This window comes from Protopterus annectens, chromosome 3.part0 (genome assembly GCF_019279795.1).
Source record: "Protopterus annectens isolate FY-2018-M chromosome 3.part0, PAN1.0, whole genome shotgun sequence".
NCBI classification, from domain to species: domain Eukaryota; kingdom Metazoa; phylum Chordata; order Ceratodontiformes; family Protopteridae; genus Protopterus; species Protopterus annectens.
Genome location: NC_056731.1, coordinates 245,614,983 through 245,635,071, shown reverse-complemented (window position 1 = coordinate 245,635,071; position 20,089 = coordinate 245,614,983). Strand labels below are relative to the sequence as shown.

General features: G+C 40.7%; 1 protein-coding gene across 8 annotated transcripts in view; it reads left to right on the top strand.

The window, feature by feature from the left end:
• Positions 1-20,089, top strand: part of TRAK1 (trafficking kinesin protein 1) — a 969,724-nt gene that overhangs the window by 596,334 nt on the left and 353,301 nt on the right. For all 8 annotated transcript variants that reach the window (XM_044064726.1, XM_044064729.1, XM_044064725.1 and 5 more), the window contains exon 10: positions 16,207-16,283. In XM_044064726.1, coding sequence (XP_043920661.1) covers positions 16,207-16,283 — 77 coding nt within the window. The remainder of the gene's footprint in view (positions 1-16,206; positions 16,284-20,089) is intronic.

Sequence of the window (20,089 nt, the reverse complement as noted above, 5' to 3'; positions counted from 1 at the left end):
TCACTCCAAAAAGGACTTACTGTCATTGAGATTAGTATGCTTTCAATGGGATTAGCTTTTGTTCCTCACTGCAGGTCTGACACAGCACAGGTACTGGTAGAGTTAAAATCCTATATCAGAAAATTGAATCTGAAAGTTCTGTATCATGGCAAATCTGATACCACTGAGAAAAAGCTATGGAAGAAACAATAAATAGACCCAGTAATTTCTGTCCTTCCTTACACCAAACTTGAGCAGCCTTTAAGGTCAAATGTGAAATGGCCATCAGGAAAATACTACAAAAACCAGCAGGGCGAATGTTCTACAACCTAAACAAAGGTGAGAAAAAAAGCATTATTTAGAGCCAGGAAAAGTTAAGTCTCAATGGGTTATGAAGGCTGACAAGGGAAGAGGGTATTGTTACTAATACCAGCAGCTATAACCAGAGGATAGAAGACATGCTGAGTGACACTAACTATTATGAGTCTTTAACTTTAGAAGAGATTAAGGCATTATATGACAATTGGTACACAGCCATGACTGCACTTTATGATGATGGTTTGTTAACAGATAACTTGGCTATCTACAGACACCTTCCCCTGCTTGCTTAAACTCTTTGGAATCTCTAAGCCACCTAAAAATAGAGAAAACTCTCTTTACAGACCAGTGGTTGCAAGTGGGGGATCCCTGAACAAAGCCGCTGCCATCTACCTGGATTTTTTTGTTACAACCTCTGGCTGAGAAGAACATTTCACACATAAGACTCTAATGATTTTTTTAAGGAAAATAAAAAAATGTTACAATTGATGCTGCTAGCATTTTATTAACAATAGATATTGAATCATTATATACTGTAATTGTATCGAAACAGTGATTGATTCATACAGGAAAAACGATGACACACCAGCACAACATAAAAGAACAAGTAAAATTTTAGATATGCTGCTTAGCTGCAACTTTTTTTATGTTTAATGGAAATGGCTATCGACAAAAGACTGGTATAGCCATGTGGGGCAACTATGGCCCCTAGCCTAACCAACATAGCCCAAGGCAAGTGGGAGGAGGATTATGTTTTTAACAGAGAATACATGCAGAATATCAGTGTATCTGCACTTTAATGATGACGTCTTTATTGTGTGGAAAGGAGGTAGTGTGAAATTAGATTTTATCAACTATCTGTTTACAATTCTAGCCTTACGTTTTATAGCTGCTTACCACTTCCTCTCTCAGCCTGAAACAATCCCCATTCTACAGCCTGTAATTACTGAGAGTATTCCCTGTAGTTCCTTTTCTTCACATATAACCTTCTGTAACTTACCTGGTTGTTTTTGGCATGCTGCTCGACCAGGTCTCACTGCTTACCACTTCCTCTCTCAGCCTAAAAACGTCCCCATTCCCCAGCCTGTAATTACTAAGAGTATTATGCCTTGTAGTTCCTTTTCTTCACATATCTCTCTAACGTACGTGATTGTTTTTGGCACGATACACGATCGGGTCCTGCCTGCTTCATTTGCCCATGTTTCGCTTGGGCTCACTCCACTCCTCTACCCTACTCCCATTCCCACCCACCCCACTTTCCTTAAATTTATATTCCCCTAGCCAACAACTAATCAGTAAAATTTGCCCACTTCCTGGTGTCTACTTCCTTCCACTTAACACCTTCCCCACCAGTCAACATTGCCCCCTCCATTTCACACATACTATTATTTTCCCATACTATACAACTACAAGCACTTCTAATACAATTCCCATCAATCAACCACAGATTAATATTCACCAAACCTACTTCTGCAGCAAGCTCCCTGTGCACCCAATCTGATAGCTACTCAGAAATTAATCCCAGCCTCTTTTATATAACTGTACTACTATACTCTAAAATACACATCCTCCCCGCAAACTACTCTGTTCGTAACTCCAGCTATAGCTAACCCCTTTTATTGCACTTTGTTAGCTCCAAACTAACCACCTTTAGTCATCAACTTTCATTTAATTTCTTGACATTAGTCCAATGTGGTGATGTCCACCCCAACCCTGATTCTTCTACCACCAGTCCCCCTGTTATGACAAATTCCACTAAATGCTTTAAATCACTACACATAACTACCGTAAACCTTCATAGTATCTGCAGTAAAACCTCCAACATGCATACGTAGTTAGCTCATAATAAAACAGGCATCCTAGCTATTACCAAGACATGGCTAAAGCCTAATATAAAAGGCACAGGATTTCTCCCTCCCAACTACAGTGTAATAAGGGTGATAGAACCAACAAGAAAGGAGATGGCATTGCCATCCTATTCCCTAATACTCTTAACATACTTCCATTTACTGGTCACATCCCACAATTCTTAAACTCTGAAGTCCTGGTTTCCTTCCTAAAATTAACATATCTAAAAATCTCTGTATCATAGTCCTATATGTACCCCCAGGTAATAGCATACCTATTCTAGAAGAAATATTATCCTGGGCCTCCCACACCATAAAAAGTAGGCAATGTCAATATTAATTGGTCTAATATTTCCTCATAAACTCCATTCACCAATATTAACCTTTCACTATACCCAACTAATCTGTACCCCCCACTAGATATAAATATATAATCAATGAAGGAACCATCTTAGACTGGATCCTAGTCTCAGACTCAACTAAATTCTCATCAGTCGGTACCCTCCCTAACTCTGTGAGTGATAACCTTCCTGCGTTCATTACCCAAGCCTATCCCCTTTCACAAAAAAAAACACTTTAAACATGTCAGGAGCCTATCCAAATTCAACCCCACACACATTCAACAATATCCTAAAGAAGAAATTGGAATAACCTAAAAACTCTCTCCCTAGATGATGCTGTGCACTGCTTTAACACCACCTATCTAAAAGTGTATTAGACAGCCTCGCACCCACCCAAACTTAAAGAACAAGAACTAATCATGCTTATTGGTTAACTAAATCTACTAAAGAAATAATGATAATGTGGGACAAAACCTGGAAGTTATGGCATAAACACAAGAACAAGTCAGACCTATTAAAGTACAAGCAACTTGTAACCAGACAAAAAATGTGCATCCAAAGTCGAGAAAGAATACTACTTGAACCTTCAAAAAAAAAACACAAAGAACCCAAAGCCATTCTAGTCCTCCATTAGTACTCTCCTAAACCCTGGTGCAAAAAGTAATCCTTGCCCCACCCAGACAAAACATCAGGACAAATAGTAAGCAACTTTAACTCCTACTTCATAGACAGTATAGCTAATATCACTGCCACATTCTCTTAACCTCTCACCACAACTAACTTCCCAAATAATACTCCTGTCTCTCAGCATTCACAGCCCAGTCTCCTCTCTCTACTACAAACATATTAGGCCAAACCACTCCCTGTCCCCATACCTCCTTATCCACCCATACAAATGTAGCTAAACCCAATTCCTTTCCAGAATTCAAACCCTGTACTGTCCCTACAACAGCCATAAAAAACTTGTTCTGAAGCTTAAGCCCAGCTGAAACGCAGCAGACTGCATACCCGCAGAATACCTAGAAATTGCTGCAGCCACTATTGCTTACCCCATTGGCATTCTCATAAATAGATCCAAGAATCCTAAGTTTCCAACCTCTGGAAAAAAGCAAACATACTACCCCTCCGCAAAGGGGGTGCTTCAACAGATATTTCCAATTTCCATCCTATAGCTATTCTATCCCCCATCTCCAAACTCCTAGAAAAAGTGTACACTACCTTCTTCTACAATTTCTTCTCAAAAGTCAAATCTTTTCTGAAACTCAGCATGGTTTCAGACCTGGTCATAGTACTTCAGCTGCACTAATGTCCCTTATGGACCTAGTTAATAAAGCCCACGACTCAGGAAGATTGTCTCCGCCTTATTTCTGGATTTATCTAAAGTCTTTGATGCCATCTCTCTCACACACACCTCCTTTCCCAACTTTCTAACACTGGACTATCCACTCCACCTCTAAACTTGGTTCAAAAGCTACCACGCTGATAGAGAACATGCTGTAAATGGTAACGCTCTATATACCTGTATAATCCTAACCCCACCTGTGTCCCCCAAGGCTCCATATTAGGACCCCTACTGTTTAATATTTTCATCAACAACCTTCACCTGACATTCCAACAAGGTTCTCTTGTTCAGTATGCGGATGACTTTACTATAATCTGCTGTTGTGAAAACACAACTCAACTACAGCAAATTACTCAGTCTGCATTTACTGCCATAGAGACTTGGCTCCACAAGAACCACCTGCCCTTAAACCAGTATAAAACCAAGCTCATAATATTCACTCCAAAGGACAACACTCCCATTAACAAATCTTAATTCCACATATTGTCTCTAAACAGCACTAAAATTGAATGTCACACAAACCACTTAGGTGTTATAATTGACAAAAACCTAAAATTTGACCTACACTTAGAAAACAATATCAGCAAGATGCACAAAAAAACTGGGACTACTCTACAGACATAAACATTTCCTCTCCCTAAAAAACAAGTACTTGCTTCCACTTATCTTCTTCCTTCTCTAGTCTGTGGTACCCCATTACTAATCAACCTCCAGTCCTCCCTAAACTAGAAATATGGTACAAGATAGTCAAATTTGCAACAAATAACCACCAATCCACTCACCACTGCATACCTCTAATAACATTAAATTGGTTCAAATTTTCCCACTATCTTACTTATCTCCAATTAACTACCGCACAGAAATTACTTACTAAACCACAGGATTGCCCTGCCCTAAAGTCCTTATTCTCTCACTATAGTCCTAATAGGGTCCCTAAGATCAGAAAACCAACACCTCCTCCAAATTCAGAAACCTAAACTCTCTGCTGGTCAACTACTATATTCCTGGATAGTAGCTAAAACCTGGAACAGCCTTCCCCAGGCCATTCACACAATGGAATGTACTGCTTCCTTCAAAATCGCCATACGCACTCACCTTTACTCCATATGGATCTGTAACTGCACTAAGCCTCCACCGGCCATTACCTAGATCTTAGTGCCTTCCTAACATTCCCCTTTTTTCTCCTTGTACTCACATATTTCAGTTACTACTAATGACCTCCTCTCCTTACCTCAGTCTCAATTACTCCTACCCTTCTAACCTCTACTATTATCAGTCACAACTTCTTACATGTTCCTTCTCATATTCTTCCATTAATTTCCGCTCACATATTATTACTTCTGCAGTAACCCTGTTGTAGCCTCTTAATGTCTTCCCCAGCTCTAAATCTCAGTCATCATCTGAATGCTATGCATTTTATATTCACCCATACTACAATGTCAACTGTAGTTGTACTACATTTTAATTTACGGTCCCGCGGTGGTGGTGCTGCGGTAGCGTTGTCGCCTCACAGTAAGACGCTGTCCGGTTTGATTCTCAGCTAAAGCGTCTTCTGCGTGGAGACATGCGTGAATGGGCGTACCTTCGTTGAAGGTTGTGCATCAGGCCTGGCAAGTCGGTACGTAAAAATCTACTGCCAATCATTAGCGGACCGGAGTTCCGCTGTGGCGACCCCTAACCGGGAAAAGCCGAAAGACACAAACAATTATGTGTGTTTACGGTATGTGTACATAAGCTTTTTATATTTACCAATACTACTACATCAACTGTAGTTGTACTACAGTGTAGTTAGTTTTATTATGTATGTATCAAGTATTTGTATATATTCTAAGTGTACTACTGTTTTAAGAATTTTTTCCCTCCATTTGTGCTGTATATACTCAAAATGTGTGCCTTGTGATGTGCTATATATCCTATTTGTGTTTCACGTGGAGCTTTTCTCCATGGGCCTCCACTGACAATGGGCTCTCCTTGGCTTAGTGGACTTTCCCAGTAAGCAAATGCCAATAAATAAATTAATTAAATAATTTAATTAAATAAATAAAAATAAATAAATCTGAATCAAGCCACCAGCTTCCTGCATTTCACCTCGGCAGTCTTCTTAGATATGCAGATTATTAAAGACTTGGACCAAGGTAAAATGGACACAGATCTTTAAAGAAAAGCTACCAGAGTAAACCTCCTGCTACATAATAAGAGTCTCCATCCAACCAGGACAAAATATAACATTAAGTCCCAGAGCTACAGGTTGGCTAGGATCACCACGAAAATGGAACCGTTCCTTAAGAACCTAAATAGTTTTGAAAATTTTTTTTTTTGGTGAGGGGATATGAAAGCAATATGTTAAGAAGCATTCTGCAAACTATAATTGAACTAAAAAGTACAACTTCACCAGGACCTAACAGTCCTTATAGGAGGATGTTAAAGAAATCTTTGGACAACAAATCTAAAGACGGTTGTATCTTGACCTTTACTGTTGACTGTCACAGCATCATTAATATTATTAGAGAGAACTGGGCCATAATTACTAAAAGCTTGTATTTAATGGACACCTTGGAAAAGCTTCTTCCTTTGTGTATAGGAAAGCCAGAAACATCCTTAAACAAAAACAAAAAAATCTTGCAATTTTCCCACTTTCTATAATTTAAAAGAAAGTTCAGTTGCAGAGTTGCTGTTCTGAACTGTTTGTAAGTTTCGTGGAGGCCAGTGCTTACTTGGGCTAAAGGGAAGTCTCTGTGTTTACCAGTGGCAGTGGTTAACACTGAGCAGCCTGCCTGTCCCTGTAGAAGTGGTTACTGCCTAGAAACTGTAGTTTTATTGGCCATTTGGGGTCAATTCCAAACGCCTTGATCTCTCTCTTAAAACCCTGCAGCCACGTGGTTTTGGCATCTTTCCAGGCTTGATAGTTGTTGCTGAAGCACCTACCAAGAGGAGAAAATGCTGAGAGAAGAAAGGAGCCACTTTTGAGATTTTACGTATTTTCTTCTGATTTATTTCTTAGAAAAACTGCATTGCCGCCTACTTTTCGGCATTTTCTTGATCGCAAAACTTGATATCTGTGTTAGAAGCAGTATTTAGAACATACCTAGAGCCTGTTTATTGCATTTTTTGTGTTGCACTTAATTTAAAATAGTTTTTTCTTAAAATTGCATTTTACCTGCCTCTGACCTAGCACACACGTGTTGGGGTCATTTGTTGCACTGTTCTGACGAGTTTGCTACTTGTGTGTCTCTGCAGTCCTTAAACATAAACAAAAAAACCTTGCTATTTTCCCACTTTGTATAATTTAAAAGAAAGTTCAGTTATAGAGTTGCTGTTCTGAACTGTTTGTAAGTTTCTTGGAGGCCAGTGCTTACTTGGTGGCAATGGTTAACACTGAGCAGCCTGCCTGTCCCTGTAGGAGTGGTTGCTGCCTAGAAACTGTAGTTTTATTGGCCATTTTGGGTCAATTCCAAACTGTTTGATCTCTCTCTCTCTTAAAACTCTGCAACTCTCTTTTACAGAGCAGCGTTGGGCAGCGCTGCTTAAACAGGTTTAAATTATTCCCGGCTCCACAAAGTCTGCTCTTCACTTTTTCCCTTAGAACTGCTCTAAATCTCAAAATAAGCACTCTATTTTCATTCTAAAGCCCTGCACTTGCTCGTATAAGTAATCTCATAGGTAAACACTAATAAACCTAAGCACTACACCCTCTTATACTCTAAGTACTTGCTCCCTATTGGTTCTTTCTGATCAGTCAATAAGTAGTTCCCTATATTATTCAAGCATGTCCAAAGGTCAGTTTCGGGTTTACTCTCCAGTCCAGCTGGTGAATCTGGGAATCTTGAGGCAATGTTACAACTGTCTTATGTATACAGACCACCCTCTCCTTCGCCCAACAAGCTCAAATATATGTGAGAGATGCAACTATGTAGCTAAACTGGCGGCTGAGCTCTCTCAACCCAGTACTGGCACAGCCAGTCAGGAGGAGAAGGTAACCACACACACCACAAATCCAGTCTCACATAGACCTATCACATCAGCAAACCAAACACATAAACACACAAAAAACATACTCGGAGGCTCTAAATAAAAATCTGCTTAAGCAGCAGAAACCTCCAAAGCAGACATCCAAGCAACCCCTACTACGAAACAATACCCACGTAGCACATAGCTCACAAAGTCAGTGTGCCACACAGTCACAGCCCTTAAGGCTAAACAACACATCTAATGCACTTGTAATAGGTGACTCTATTGTCAGACACACTGACGTCCCACTCACCAGACTGAACAAGGAGAAGGTCACTGTAAGCTGCCTGTCTGGTGCCAGGATCCGCCACATAACACAAGCACTCAGGTCACTCCAAAGCAAGTACAAATATGACTCCATCATTGTCCATGCTGGTGTGAATGACCTGAGACGTACCTCCCTGGACTACATGAAAAGAGACATAGAGGAGCTCTCTGGTCATGTAGCCCAGGCTGGTATGACCCTGACCTTTGAGTAGCATCTTGCCCTCACCAAGAATGATGCCACAGTATAAAGACAAAATTATCCATTTTATCAATTGGCTAACGTATTGGTATCATTCATAGGGGATCCAGTGTCCGTCAGCCTGGGATGACATGCTTTACGAGCCACGTTGCTTCGCTAGGGACGGCTTGCACCTGTCACCCCCCTGGGTTTTTGAATACTGACAAAGGCTCTTGCCTCCCCCATAGTGCCTTTTTTAGGCATGGCTCAAAAGACAAACCCACCTCCATAGACACCACAAAGAAAAAAAAACTTAAGGGTAATGCTGCTCAACGCCAGAAGTCTAAACCTCAAGATGCACGCACTCAAGACTCTCCTCAGTATGGAGACTATCGATATCTGTACAGTAACAGAAATCTGGTTCAAGGCTTCCGAGAGCACCCCAGCACTAACAGGTTATACTTCATACCATGCTTTTCGGCCCCAACACTCGGACCGAACAACAAAAGGAGGGGGCATATCCATATTTATCAAAGATACCCACACCTCCAGGTTAGTGGCACTGCACGAAGCATTGGTGACCATCCATGTGTAACTAACAGTGGGCAAAACTGCTTTTCAGTTTGTAACCTGTTACAGACCCCCCCCCCCCTCCCAAACACAGGAACCCCACTCGGCTTTCCTGAGAACACTGGAAAATATGAAGGTCTCTCCAAACACCATTATATTGGGTGACTTCAGCTACCCAAACATTGATTGGGAAAACTACTCAAGCCCAAACACCCTTGCCCCAACGGTTGCTAGAATTTATAAACTCAAATGCTATGGAACAACTGGTCACCACTCCCACAAGAGGGGAAAACATATTGGATCTGGTCTTCACCAACATGGGGTCTCTGTGTTCCACACCAGAGGTATACCCCTCATTGGCAAGATCAAACCATAAACTAATCTCACTGGACATCCATATTCCGTCCCCACCCCCAGCCAAGGAAACCACAGTGAAGAACTTCTCAAGAGCAAACTTCACACATTCTATGGACACCTACAGGAATGCATAGAGCATGCTATCCCAAATAAAACCAAGACTCATTCCTCCAAAGGCAGAAGACCTGTCTGGTGGACCCCGGCCATAAATAAGCTATACAACAGAAAGAGAAAGCTACTACATGATAGAGCAAAATCCCAAAAAGGGAAGGCGTCTCTGATCAGCACTAACAAGAAACTACGATCCCTCATAAAATCATCTAAGGCCAGCTTCGAAAGAAAAATTGCACAAGACACTAAAGATAATTACAAGGCCTTCTTTAGTTATGTCAGGAACCTGGGAGGCAACTCCCAGATATGCTCTGAGTTGGTGCAAAATGACAAAAAATACACTGAACCCACAGACATTGCCAGCATCCTGACAGAAAGGTTCAGTGCAAACTTTTCCCCCCAAAAGAGCAAATGTCTATCCCAACAGAGTGTAGCCTTCCTGAGATCACAGATGCACAGGTGAGAGCTGCCCTCTCCAAAGCAAAAAAAAACAGCATCAATGGGACCAGACGGTGTCCCGGGCTGCGTCTTACACGAACTCCAAGAAGAACTAAACCCTTATATAAAGTCACTGTTCAATCTCAACCTTACTACAGGATATGTACCCAAGGAATGGCGTAAAGCAACAGTGGTCCCGCTCCACAAAGGTGGTGCCACAACGGACCCCGGAAACTATCGCCCTATAAGCCTGACTAGCCTGGTCTGCAAAGCTATGGAGCGTATCATCATGGAAATCATAAACAAAGACATTGGGAACCTCCAGACACTGGATCATAACAAATTCGGCTTTGTTAAGGGCAGATCTTGCCTCTTGAACCTGGTTGACTTCTTTGAAACAGTTGCCAAAGCCATAGATGAAGGGAAGGTAGTCCACACAGCCTACCTGGACCTCGCAAAAGCCTTCGACACAATACCCCACTCGGGCATCATAAATAAGCTCACCAGCTTAAATATCAACCCCCTATGTCACAAGATGGGTTGCAAACTGGCTCAGGGATAGAACACACATGGTCAGAATAGCAGGTGCCATGTCAGACTCTAAACCAGTTACAAGTGGCATCCCATACATAAGGCTCAGTCCTGGGACCTCTGTTGTTCGGTATATATTTCTCCGAGGTACAGGCTAACACGGGTGTACTATGGCTGACCAAGTTCACAGATGACTGCAAACTGGGTGCCATAATCGACTCTCCGGCTGACACAAGCATCCTCCAAAAGGATCTCACAGAGATGGATAACTGGTGCCAGAGCCATGGCCTAAAGCTAAATGCCAAAAAGTGCATAGTCATCCCCTTTGGGAAAAACAATGTGCCCACAAATTACCATATAGGTGGTAATCCATTAAGTATGGAAGAAGTAATTAGGGACTTGGGGACCCAAGTAGATAGCAATCTCTCCTTTTGACAATCACATTGCCAAAGTGGTTAGAAAGACCTATATAGCCCACCTTATCACGAAAGGGTTCACATCTAGATCGAGAGGTCATTGTGCCCCTCTACTCATCACTTATCAGGCCCATAATTGAATACAATGCCCCATTTGGGATGTACCTTACCCGACACCTGCAGCAACTGGAAAGACCCCAAAAGTACCTCACCAAGAGGATCAAGGGACTCAAACAGATGCCCTATGCAATTCGGCTAAAGACACCCCAGCTCTACTCAGTTGCGTACCGCCGACTCAGAGGCGATCTGTGTCTGACGTATAAAGCCATGTCCAACCCAGAATTAATGGACATGCTTCACCTCAGGAAATCCAAATCCCTTAGAGCTACATGCTCCAGGGACTTGAACCTCAGCACCAGACCTCCCAACCGTCCCAAATTACTCTGTTTTTACCGAGTTTTGGGGTCCAAATGAAGGGGTTCCACGATTCCCGAGTGGCACCCCTTCATTTCCGATTTCTTTGGTTTTGTTTTTTATATTTTTTTTAATTTTCGCGCTGTCTGAGCCGACGTCATCACGTGCGTGATGACGTCAACTCCGAGAGCACTACCAGCCAGTCGGAACTGAGCTCAAGGAGCTCACGTCATCATTTCCGGCTGGCTGTGAGCAGGCGGGAAGTACCTTGAATTGTTGCTGGCTGCTGCTCAGAGTACAATGCTGGCTTTGCTGCCGTTTCAAAGTTCGAACAGAAACGCGGGAACTAGGGAAGTGCTTTTGAACTGTTGTGGCCAAGAATGCAGGCTTTGCTGTTTCCGACAGAAAATGCTGACTTTGGTGCTGTCTGATCCTGCCTACCATTTCGGGCAGAGAATGCTGCTGAGAGGGACTTTGCTTCTCCTGTATTGTTGCTGCCACTGCTAAGCCAAGAGAATAGGGACTTAAAGCTGCTGCTGTTTCGTATATTACCTAGGTAAGGAGCAAAGGGTGTGTCGCTGCTGCTGAGCCGAGAGAATAAGGACTTAAATCTGACTAGGTAAGGAACAAAGGGTGTGTGTGTGTGTGTGTGTGTGTGTGTGTGTGTGTGTGTGTGTGTGTGTGTGTGTGTGTGTGTGTGTGTATTTTCTCTCAATACTCTTGCCATTGTGCCATGTTTCTCTTTTATATAGTTGTATGTATAATTGTATTACTGCCATTCTTAACAAAAAAATATATAGTTAATTGGTTTAGGCCTTTGCAATTCTGTCTTGCCCTGTTTCTTTTCTTAGCTGGTTCTATGTATAAGGAAACCCTGTAAATCTGTAATGGCAATTAGCCTTCTATTAGTGAAGATATGTACATTCTGTAGAGGAGAAACCCCAGCTGAGAATTAACCACAGAACCTGTTGCTGTGAAGCAGCAATGCTACTTATTGGTCCACACAGCGTCACCCCAGCCAAACCACTGTGTTTTTTTTTTTTGTATTTGCTATTTCTTCACAATGACAGACATGCCAGTACCAGCCAAAAGTCTTCCCACTGCAGTTTATATCCACTTATAGCTGTACTAGAAATAAAATGAAATGAGATTATTATAGACCAAAGTGAATGCTACACTATGTGCATCAGTCATGAGTGGAAACTTGTGATTTCAGTAGTCCTGTGAAACATCAGCTGCCTAATGCCTGCTCATGGTTCCATATTAATATATCTATTTCTTCTGGGGGCTCCTAACTTGACCATTCCTACTATGATGCCTTGCATAATTCTCTAATTATGTTTAACTTATTCAATTGCAACAGCAACTCAGTTACACACATATAACAACATTTTGTTTTCCTTTTTTCTTCAGTTCTCTTCCGGTGTTACATCAGTAGTGCTGGGAGAAGTGACCACATCCATAAAATGCCATCAGAGTAAAATGCAGTACAGTAACTGACCATTTGTATTTATGTAGCTTAATTAATGTTTAATAGGATGTTAATTGTTTTACTGATTGCAACTTTTACCATGTGTGTGTGAAAATGCCCCCATGTAATACACCTGGTGGCTAGAGGTATTTAGGCTCAAACCCTGTACCTTTTGATACAGGGTAAAAAGAGCCTAAAGTCCCTAGCCACCACCATTTCTCAGCTTTGGCCAGATTTGTTTTTTTTTTTTGTTTTAAGAGTTGAGAACTATGGTGACAACTGAATTTGTATTCCCCCATTATTGGCTTTGTTGCTTGTCCAGGTTTTTTGTGCTAAGAGGTTGAGAGCTATGGTGAGAAGTGAGAACTGAATTCACTAAATGATAGCCATTAAGTTTCAGTCTTCCTATTGTTTAAACTGCTGATTTAGCGTAGTGGTATATTGCACTAAGTGTAGTGTATAGTGTTCTGGGTTCAAAACTTGCCAGTAACATGCATGGTGGTGACAACATTTTATTCTAGCAACTTTCCAAAATTATACATGTAATGTTTAAAATGTGTCCCTGGTTTTTGACCTTTTGCCCCCCCCCCCCAAAAAAAAAACCTGAAATTGAAAATAAGTGCGAGAAGCCGTGCAAGATGCCTATGGCTTACACTAATGTCATTCTGTTTATAGTTTGGGTGTGGAAGTAGACTTTTATAATGGAAATTTTCTGAAGTGGGCAGTTTTATAATTATTGGTTCATGCATTTTCTTTCATTGCCTACACTACAGCCTACTGGAAAAATGTTCATTCAAACAATACATTTAAAATGTGCTCTAACAAGTCTGCTGTATTATACAAGTAATATAACTTAATAAAGTCAGGAAGATATATCAAAGAAAAGAACACATGAATGTTTCTTGTTCTGTGTGCAAGGGGCCAATGATTTGAAAACCGCCCAAAGGTAATCTTTATCCACCACTGGCCAGATGCATTTTCTTTGGATGTGGTGCAGGTTTCAATGCTGTTTCAATAAATGTGAGTTTTAGGGGCAGAGAAGTTTTAATGCCAAGTCTATTTTCATTGTGAGACCGTATTGATTTTGTTTATCAGATGTCTGTTAGTGTTTGTGCATTGATGTGCTGCGAAATGTAAAAGTAAAATCCAGCTAATCATTGTAGAAGTAAAGCAGTATGCACACATTAGTGTTTATGGTAAATGGAGTGAAATAGCCAGGTAATGGGACATTGGAATGGCTGCGGGGGGACTCTGGTGCCATATTTTGGTTGCCTATTCTTCAGTTTGTGTTCAAAAGTTGGTATCCCACAATTCCATTGGAGTAGGTGGGGTTATGCAATTATGTATGCAAATTAGATGTTAATCAGTGTACAGATTTGTACCTATTTTTCATGGCCCTTGTCCAGATTTTTTATGTTTCCAGGTTGAGAGGTATGCTCAGCACAGAAATAAGTAGGACATGCTGGAGGGACAGATTCATATCCCAGAGGCTCCCCTCACTCTGGAACAAAATCCCAATCCATGTTAGGCAGAGCCCCTCACTGACACTCTTCAAGAGAAATCTTGATGAGTGGATGGGAGATTGTACGTTTACCCCTAGGATCTCTTCTGTGTCTCTGCTTGACAGAGGTACGGTAAGCTAACCTTAAAAGGGCTACCTTCTGTGACCTACTATACAGAGGCACAGTCAACTAATCTAAAAGGGTGGCGAAAGCCAAACACACTCTGACTAGGCTTATAAATGCCCTAGGGCAGATAGCCTAGTATCAACCTATGAACATCTGGAGTTGGGTTGAAGGTAGGCCCAGACCATTGGTTACATGCACCAATAAGTGTGGAGCCAACTGTGTCTTTTGTCAGCACATACAGGTGGGAGACATGTTTTTCTGCCCTTATTGAAATAAACTAAATCCACGGTGGTGCAGCGGTAGCGTTGTTGCCTCACAGCAAGAGGTTCTCCCGTTCTATTCTCAGCTGGAGTTCGGAGAGTGCCTTCTGTGTGGAGTCTGCATGTCCTCCCTGCGGTTGGATGTGCGTTCGAATGACATGCGTAAATGAGCGTGCCTTCGTTGAAGGTTGGACGTCGAGCTGGCACCTCGGCGTTCGTTAAGATTTATTGCCAATCATTAGCGGACCGGAGTTCCACTGTGGCGAAGCCAAAAGACAAACAACAACATTTAAAGAAACTGATTAAAACCACCGCAGGAAGTGAGTGTAACTCATTGCAGGTGGTTTACAGGGCAAGTTGCAATGACTGTGAAGCATTTTATGTGGGGAAAACGCTCAACAGACTTAGAAGGATTTCTGGCCATCTTTCTGAAATTATAACCAAGTACAAGAATGATGCACTGGCTCGGCACCTGCAGCTTTACAAAAGACACACTAACTGTAAATTTCAAATTATTCAGACATCCCTAATCTTTTAGAAAAATGTGAACTGTTATGGCAGTTGAAAGTGAGCCCTCTTAGAAAACTGGGGCTTTATTATTGCTGCATAAAAAGCATACTAGAACTCAGAAAACCGCCCCACTGTTTTAGTCTTTTAAAAGTCTGATATGGGACTGATTGATGCTGACATTACATGCTAATATTACACATGCTAATATTGTTATAAACAAAAATAAAACATTGCAAATATTTTACAATGAAAATAACTTGACATTGGCGCTGTTTTTGGATATTTCAGTGCACTTTTACTCATTCAAACTAAGTGCTTTCTTAGTTGGATGCCACATTTGAACAGATCCTCAGGGCCTTAATGCTTTATTTTTAACATTTTTCACTGTATTTCCACCTTAGCAATTATAACTATGGTTTTCAGCCTACTTAGGTGTTCACTTGTAGATTTATAGACGTTCATTAATATTATGTTTTTTACACAGAAACCTAAGTATTTATTTGGTACGAAAGCGATCTTTAAGTGTTTTAGTTTATAAGTATTAATATTTATTCTGATAGATGTCTAGTAGTAAATCTTTGTTAGTGAGTTAGTTTCTTAATAAAATTTGGATTAGTAGATTAGCCTTAATAAGCTGCTCTTATGTTACATATTTTAATATGTCTCTAGCTTTTTTTAGTTTCAGTTCTAAGTTAGCACAGTCTCAGTTTAGACTATGGTGTTAAGGGTGAAGGGGGGGACATGGTTAAAGGAATGAATTTAATCCTTTTATTGCTCTTAACAAAACCACCCTCTGTAACCACTCCCTTGCAGCAAATGGCCTGATTATATATAAATAATAAATGTGTTTCTTTTCATTATACTCAACTAGGATCACTTGTTTATATGTTTCAGTAAAGAATATTCCATTTTTTAACTCAACTGTGGACTACTAATTTTCTATTATTTTGTAGTACATATTTTACAGTTAAATTTTTATTAATGAACTAGGTGCATAACATAATTCAAGGAGTGAACTTCACACCCTCCACACTGCAAAGTTTCCTCTTGGTTTGTTTTTGATCCAGTATAAATTAACATCCCAGTTGCTGACAATGATTGTTTTTAGCAAAGGCAATGAAAGGAGATCTGCTGATACAGATAGTTGATGACTGAAATGCTAGAATATTTGAAATGAAAATTAGGAAGTATTTGTTAAACCATTGTTTTATTACTCACAGGATTCATTGGCAGCAGAAATTGAAGGGTCTATGAGAAAAGAGCTGCAGCTGGATGACCCTACAACACGAGAACAAAAGTATGTAACCATTAGATTGTCATAATTCCTTTTAGTGAAGTGAGCTGACACATTTAAGTAAATATGCAAAGGTTTCTTGTTTTTCTGCTAACGATTATAAATGCTTTGATGGCAAGAATTCTGTGCATCTGAATGTTGTGAATTGTAAGTTATTTACCGAAATATTAAGTAATTTGACATTTCTTAGTTTATCTGAGTTACAGCATTCATTTAAACAAACATATATGCAAATGTAGCTTCTCAAATAATATATGAAGTTAAAGCAGTATACCCATTAATGTTAATATATGTGTGTTGCCTATAACTTTATCAATTAATTTAATCTTTGTTTATGCAAGCTACCAAATAGGGCAAGGTACATGCCATTCCATTTACCTGTGTTAGTTGTAGAGAGCTGGTCCCTTCTCTTTGGGCGTTGGAACCAGACTGAAATTTAGAATTTTGAACTTGTTTTGTCAACCATAGAGACATTTCTTCAAAGTGATTGCAACAAGACTTTGCCTCTGGAATAGGGACGAGTAGCTCCTTCCCTTTTGCTGTCTTATCTTTACCTACTATTTCAAGTTCCATTTCCATAGTGGATAGTATTCTGTAGATTCATATGTATTTGGAGCAGTATTTCCTCATATCCATAGTTGGGGCATTGTGCTCAATGTTAGGTCTGATGAATGCCGAATACAGTGGAAGAATGACTTCCTTGGAAGTAGGTGCCATACATTTGTTTATAAGTTGTGCAACATAGAATGAGTTCCTCACCACTGTAGACATGTGATGATCAAAGGCTAGATTACTATCTATGTGTGTCCCTAAGTCCCTGACTACTGGGTCAATTGTAAGGGATGTGTTGTCAATATGATATTTACTAGGGATGGATGACTTTCCAAAGGATACTCTTATGCATTTCTTGGCATTTAGTTTTAGTCCACGACTCTGTCACCAGTTATTTGTCTGTATCAGCCCCTCCTAGAGAACATTTGTGTCTGTGTGAGATTTAATGACAGCTCCTAATTTGCAGATTTAGTCAGCCAGAGACCACTGACATTGGGCTTGACTTCTGAGAAATAAATGCCAAAAAGGAGCAGTCCAAGGACTGATCCCTGAGGGACTCCACTTGTGACTGGCCTCTTTATAGAGGTGGACTCCCCAATTCTAACTTCCTGGGTCCTGTCTGTGAGCCACTTGTCTATCCACTGGTAACATATGGGTTTGTACCTAACCTCCAGAGTTTGTCAACAATGCCCAAGTGGGATATTGTATCAAATGCCTTGGCCAGGCAAGGTAGGCAGTGTGAACGATTTTGCCCTCATCCATTGCTTTGGTGACCTTCTCAAAGAAGTCCACCAGGTTGAGTAAGCATGATCTCCCTTTAAGAAACCAAACTGGGTTGGGTCCAGTGTCTAGAGGTTTACTATATCTCTGTTGATCATCTCCATAATAATTCTTTCCATGGCTTTACATATAAGACTAGTGAGACTTATGAGTAGTTTCCAGGGTCTATAGATGGCCCACCTTTGTGCAGAGGCTTGACTGTTGCCTTTCTCCATTCATGAGGCACAAAGCCTGTTTGGAGGCTACAGTTAAATCGCAATTCCAGAGGCCCTGATAGGTCATGTTTCATGCTATTTAGAAGGCATCCTGGGATATTATCTGGGCCCGTTAATGCAGTGTTCTTGGTCTTAGAGAGAGCATTAAGGACCTGTTCCCTAATGATAGTAGGGGGAATTATATCTGATGATATTTCCTGAGGGAAGGTTGAGGGGGAGAGAGGAGTAAAGTTGGAGCTGAATTTATCAGCCAGGAGGTTTGCTATATCTTCTGGCTCAGTATAGGTGGCTCCATTTACAATGAGCTGTGCATACAATTGTGTATTGCCTTTGAGGTTGCGGACATAGCAAAAGAATGCTTTGTGGTTGTCCTTGGCCTGGGAAGCCAAACTTGCCACAGATTTGTTAGACTTTGTCCTCTGAGTTGCTTGTTTAGTTTAATTAGAGTGCTTTTATGTACATAAATGTAAGTTTGCCTATGTCGTAAGTGATAATTCAATAAAGGTGTTTAAAAATAATTTGTTATGGCAGCTAAGTATATGTGGGAAGAGGCTAAAAAGATGATACAAAAACTGAGAACCTAGAAGCTCTTGTTTATGGATAGCAAGATACAAGCAATGAAAATGTTTTATTCCCCTTAGTTTTATATGTAGGTCAGACAATTTTTTATCGACCAGGGGAGTAGTTGTGGACAATAATAGAGTTGAAGGATTTTATCTGTTAGGGAAAAAGGGCTAGGGTTAAGTGGGATAACTTGATCCTTCCTAAAGAACAAGGTGGTTTAGGATTACCTGATTTGAAGGGATATTTTAGAGCTACACAGTTAAGGCTCAATATGTAATGCAAGCAGAAAGCTGTTCAAAGTGGAAAGGGATGGTGATGAAGCGGGGGGTTTCAAGAAATAAGAAGATAGTGGGATTTTGGATGTAGATCCTTAAGGAGAACAACAACACTCACAAAGAATATTGTATCTGATAGTCAATTTTCCTTCTCATCCTCACATATGGGTCCGGATCTGACTGCCGTTAGTAAGCTCGTGGTAACCAAAAAGCTCTTGGATACCTCCCCTTATCCACAATGCATTTCCCCTCATTACCTCAAATCACATTTGTTGCTTTGTGAAGCCATGGTTAGATCAACTAGGTGTCAGGTTGTATAATTAAAAATCTTTTTTCTTCTGTAATCTCCTTTTCTTTATATTTTAGTGTAATTAGTCATTTCTATCTCTCCCTTATAATTTATCATCTTTCTTTGCAGTAACCATTTTTTAATTGGGTTACTTTCGTTTCTTCTTTCTCTTTCCCACCAAGAACTGTTTTTTATAGGTATTAGTTTTACCTTTAAATGTATATCTTGAACTACTATTGCTAGTAGCTCTTCTATCAAACATTCTCTCTCTTTCACTGTCTTTTTTTCTCTAAGTGTGTGTGTTTGTGTGAGTGGATTCTCTGCCTGTCCCTTCCTTGCATTATGGCGGAGAAACGAGAAACCAGCTAGTTTCAAAAAATGCACAAAGTGCGGGCACAAAATTCCTATAAGTGACTTGCACTCAATGTGTGTATATTGTCTTGGCCCTCTCCTCTTGCAAGAATATTGTGTGATCTGTCACTCCTTTAATCATTGAGCTTTAGTGGAAAGAAAAATAAAAGCTCATCTTAAAAGGCATATTGCCTTCCGCTTTGTGGAAGCTATTTCTGGAGGTAAAGATAAATTTGGTGTATCCTCTAAGACAAAATCAGCTCATTCAAGCCCAGCTTCATCCTTTTCCTCTAAATCTTCAGAAGAAAGAGACCCTCTTCAGCGCCAACAGATACTTCAGAGCCGAAACTCAAAATGTCGAAATCTCCCAAGTCTGGGGAGTCTGTGATCTGATCGGAGCCTTTGGCACTGATCTCCACCCCATTGGATTAGACTTCTTCAAGGATGGATCAAATCTGTTGATGTCAGATCCGACAACTAGTCTGTTTAAACCTATCTTGAATCTGATGACTCAGTACTCTCCAACCTATGATCCAGTTTCATCGAGGGTGCTATCTCCCTTTTTATCAAGACTAAGGTCCCCATCTGCTTTTTCCTCTCGTTCAACCAGGAGCCTTTCTGAAGATGTGGAGCAGATGTTGCAGAAGATCCTTTGGGTGCAGGGCATCACTAAGTCCCCCTCAACTTTGCTATGTTTGTCTAAATCGTCCACTCTTCCTCCTCCTCCAACTTCAGGGCAAGCATTGGAGCGATCTGATATGCCCAGTGCCTTTCAGCTCTCAT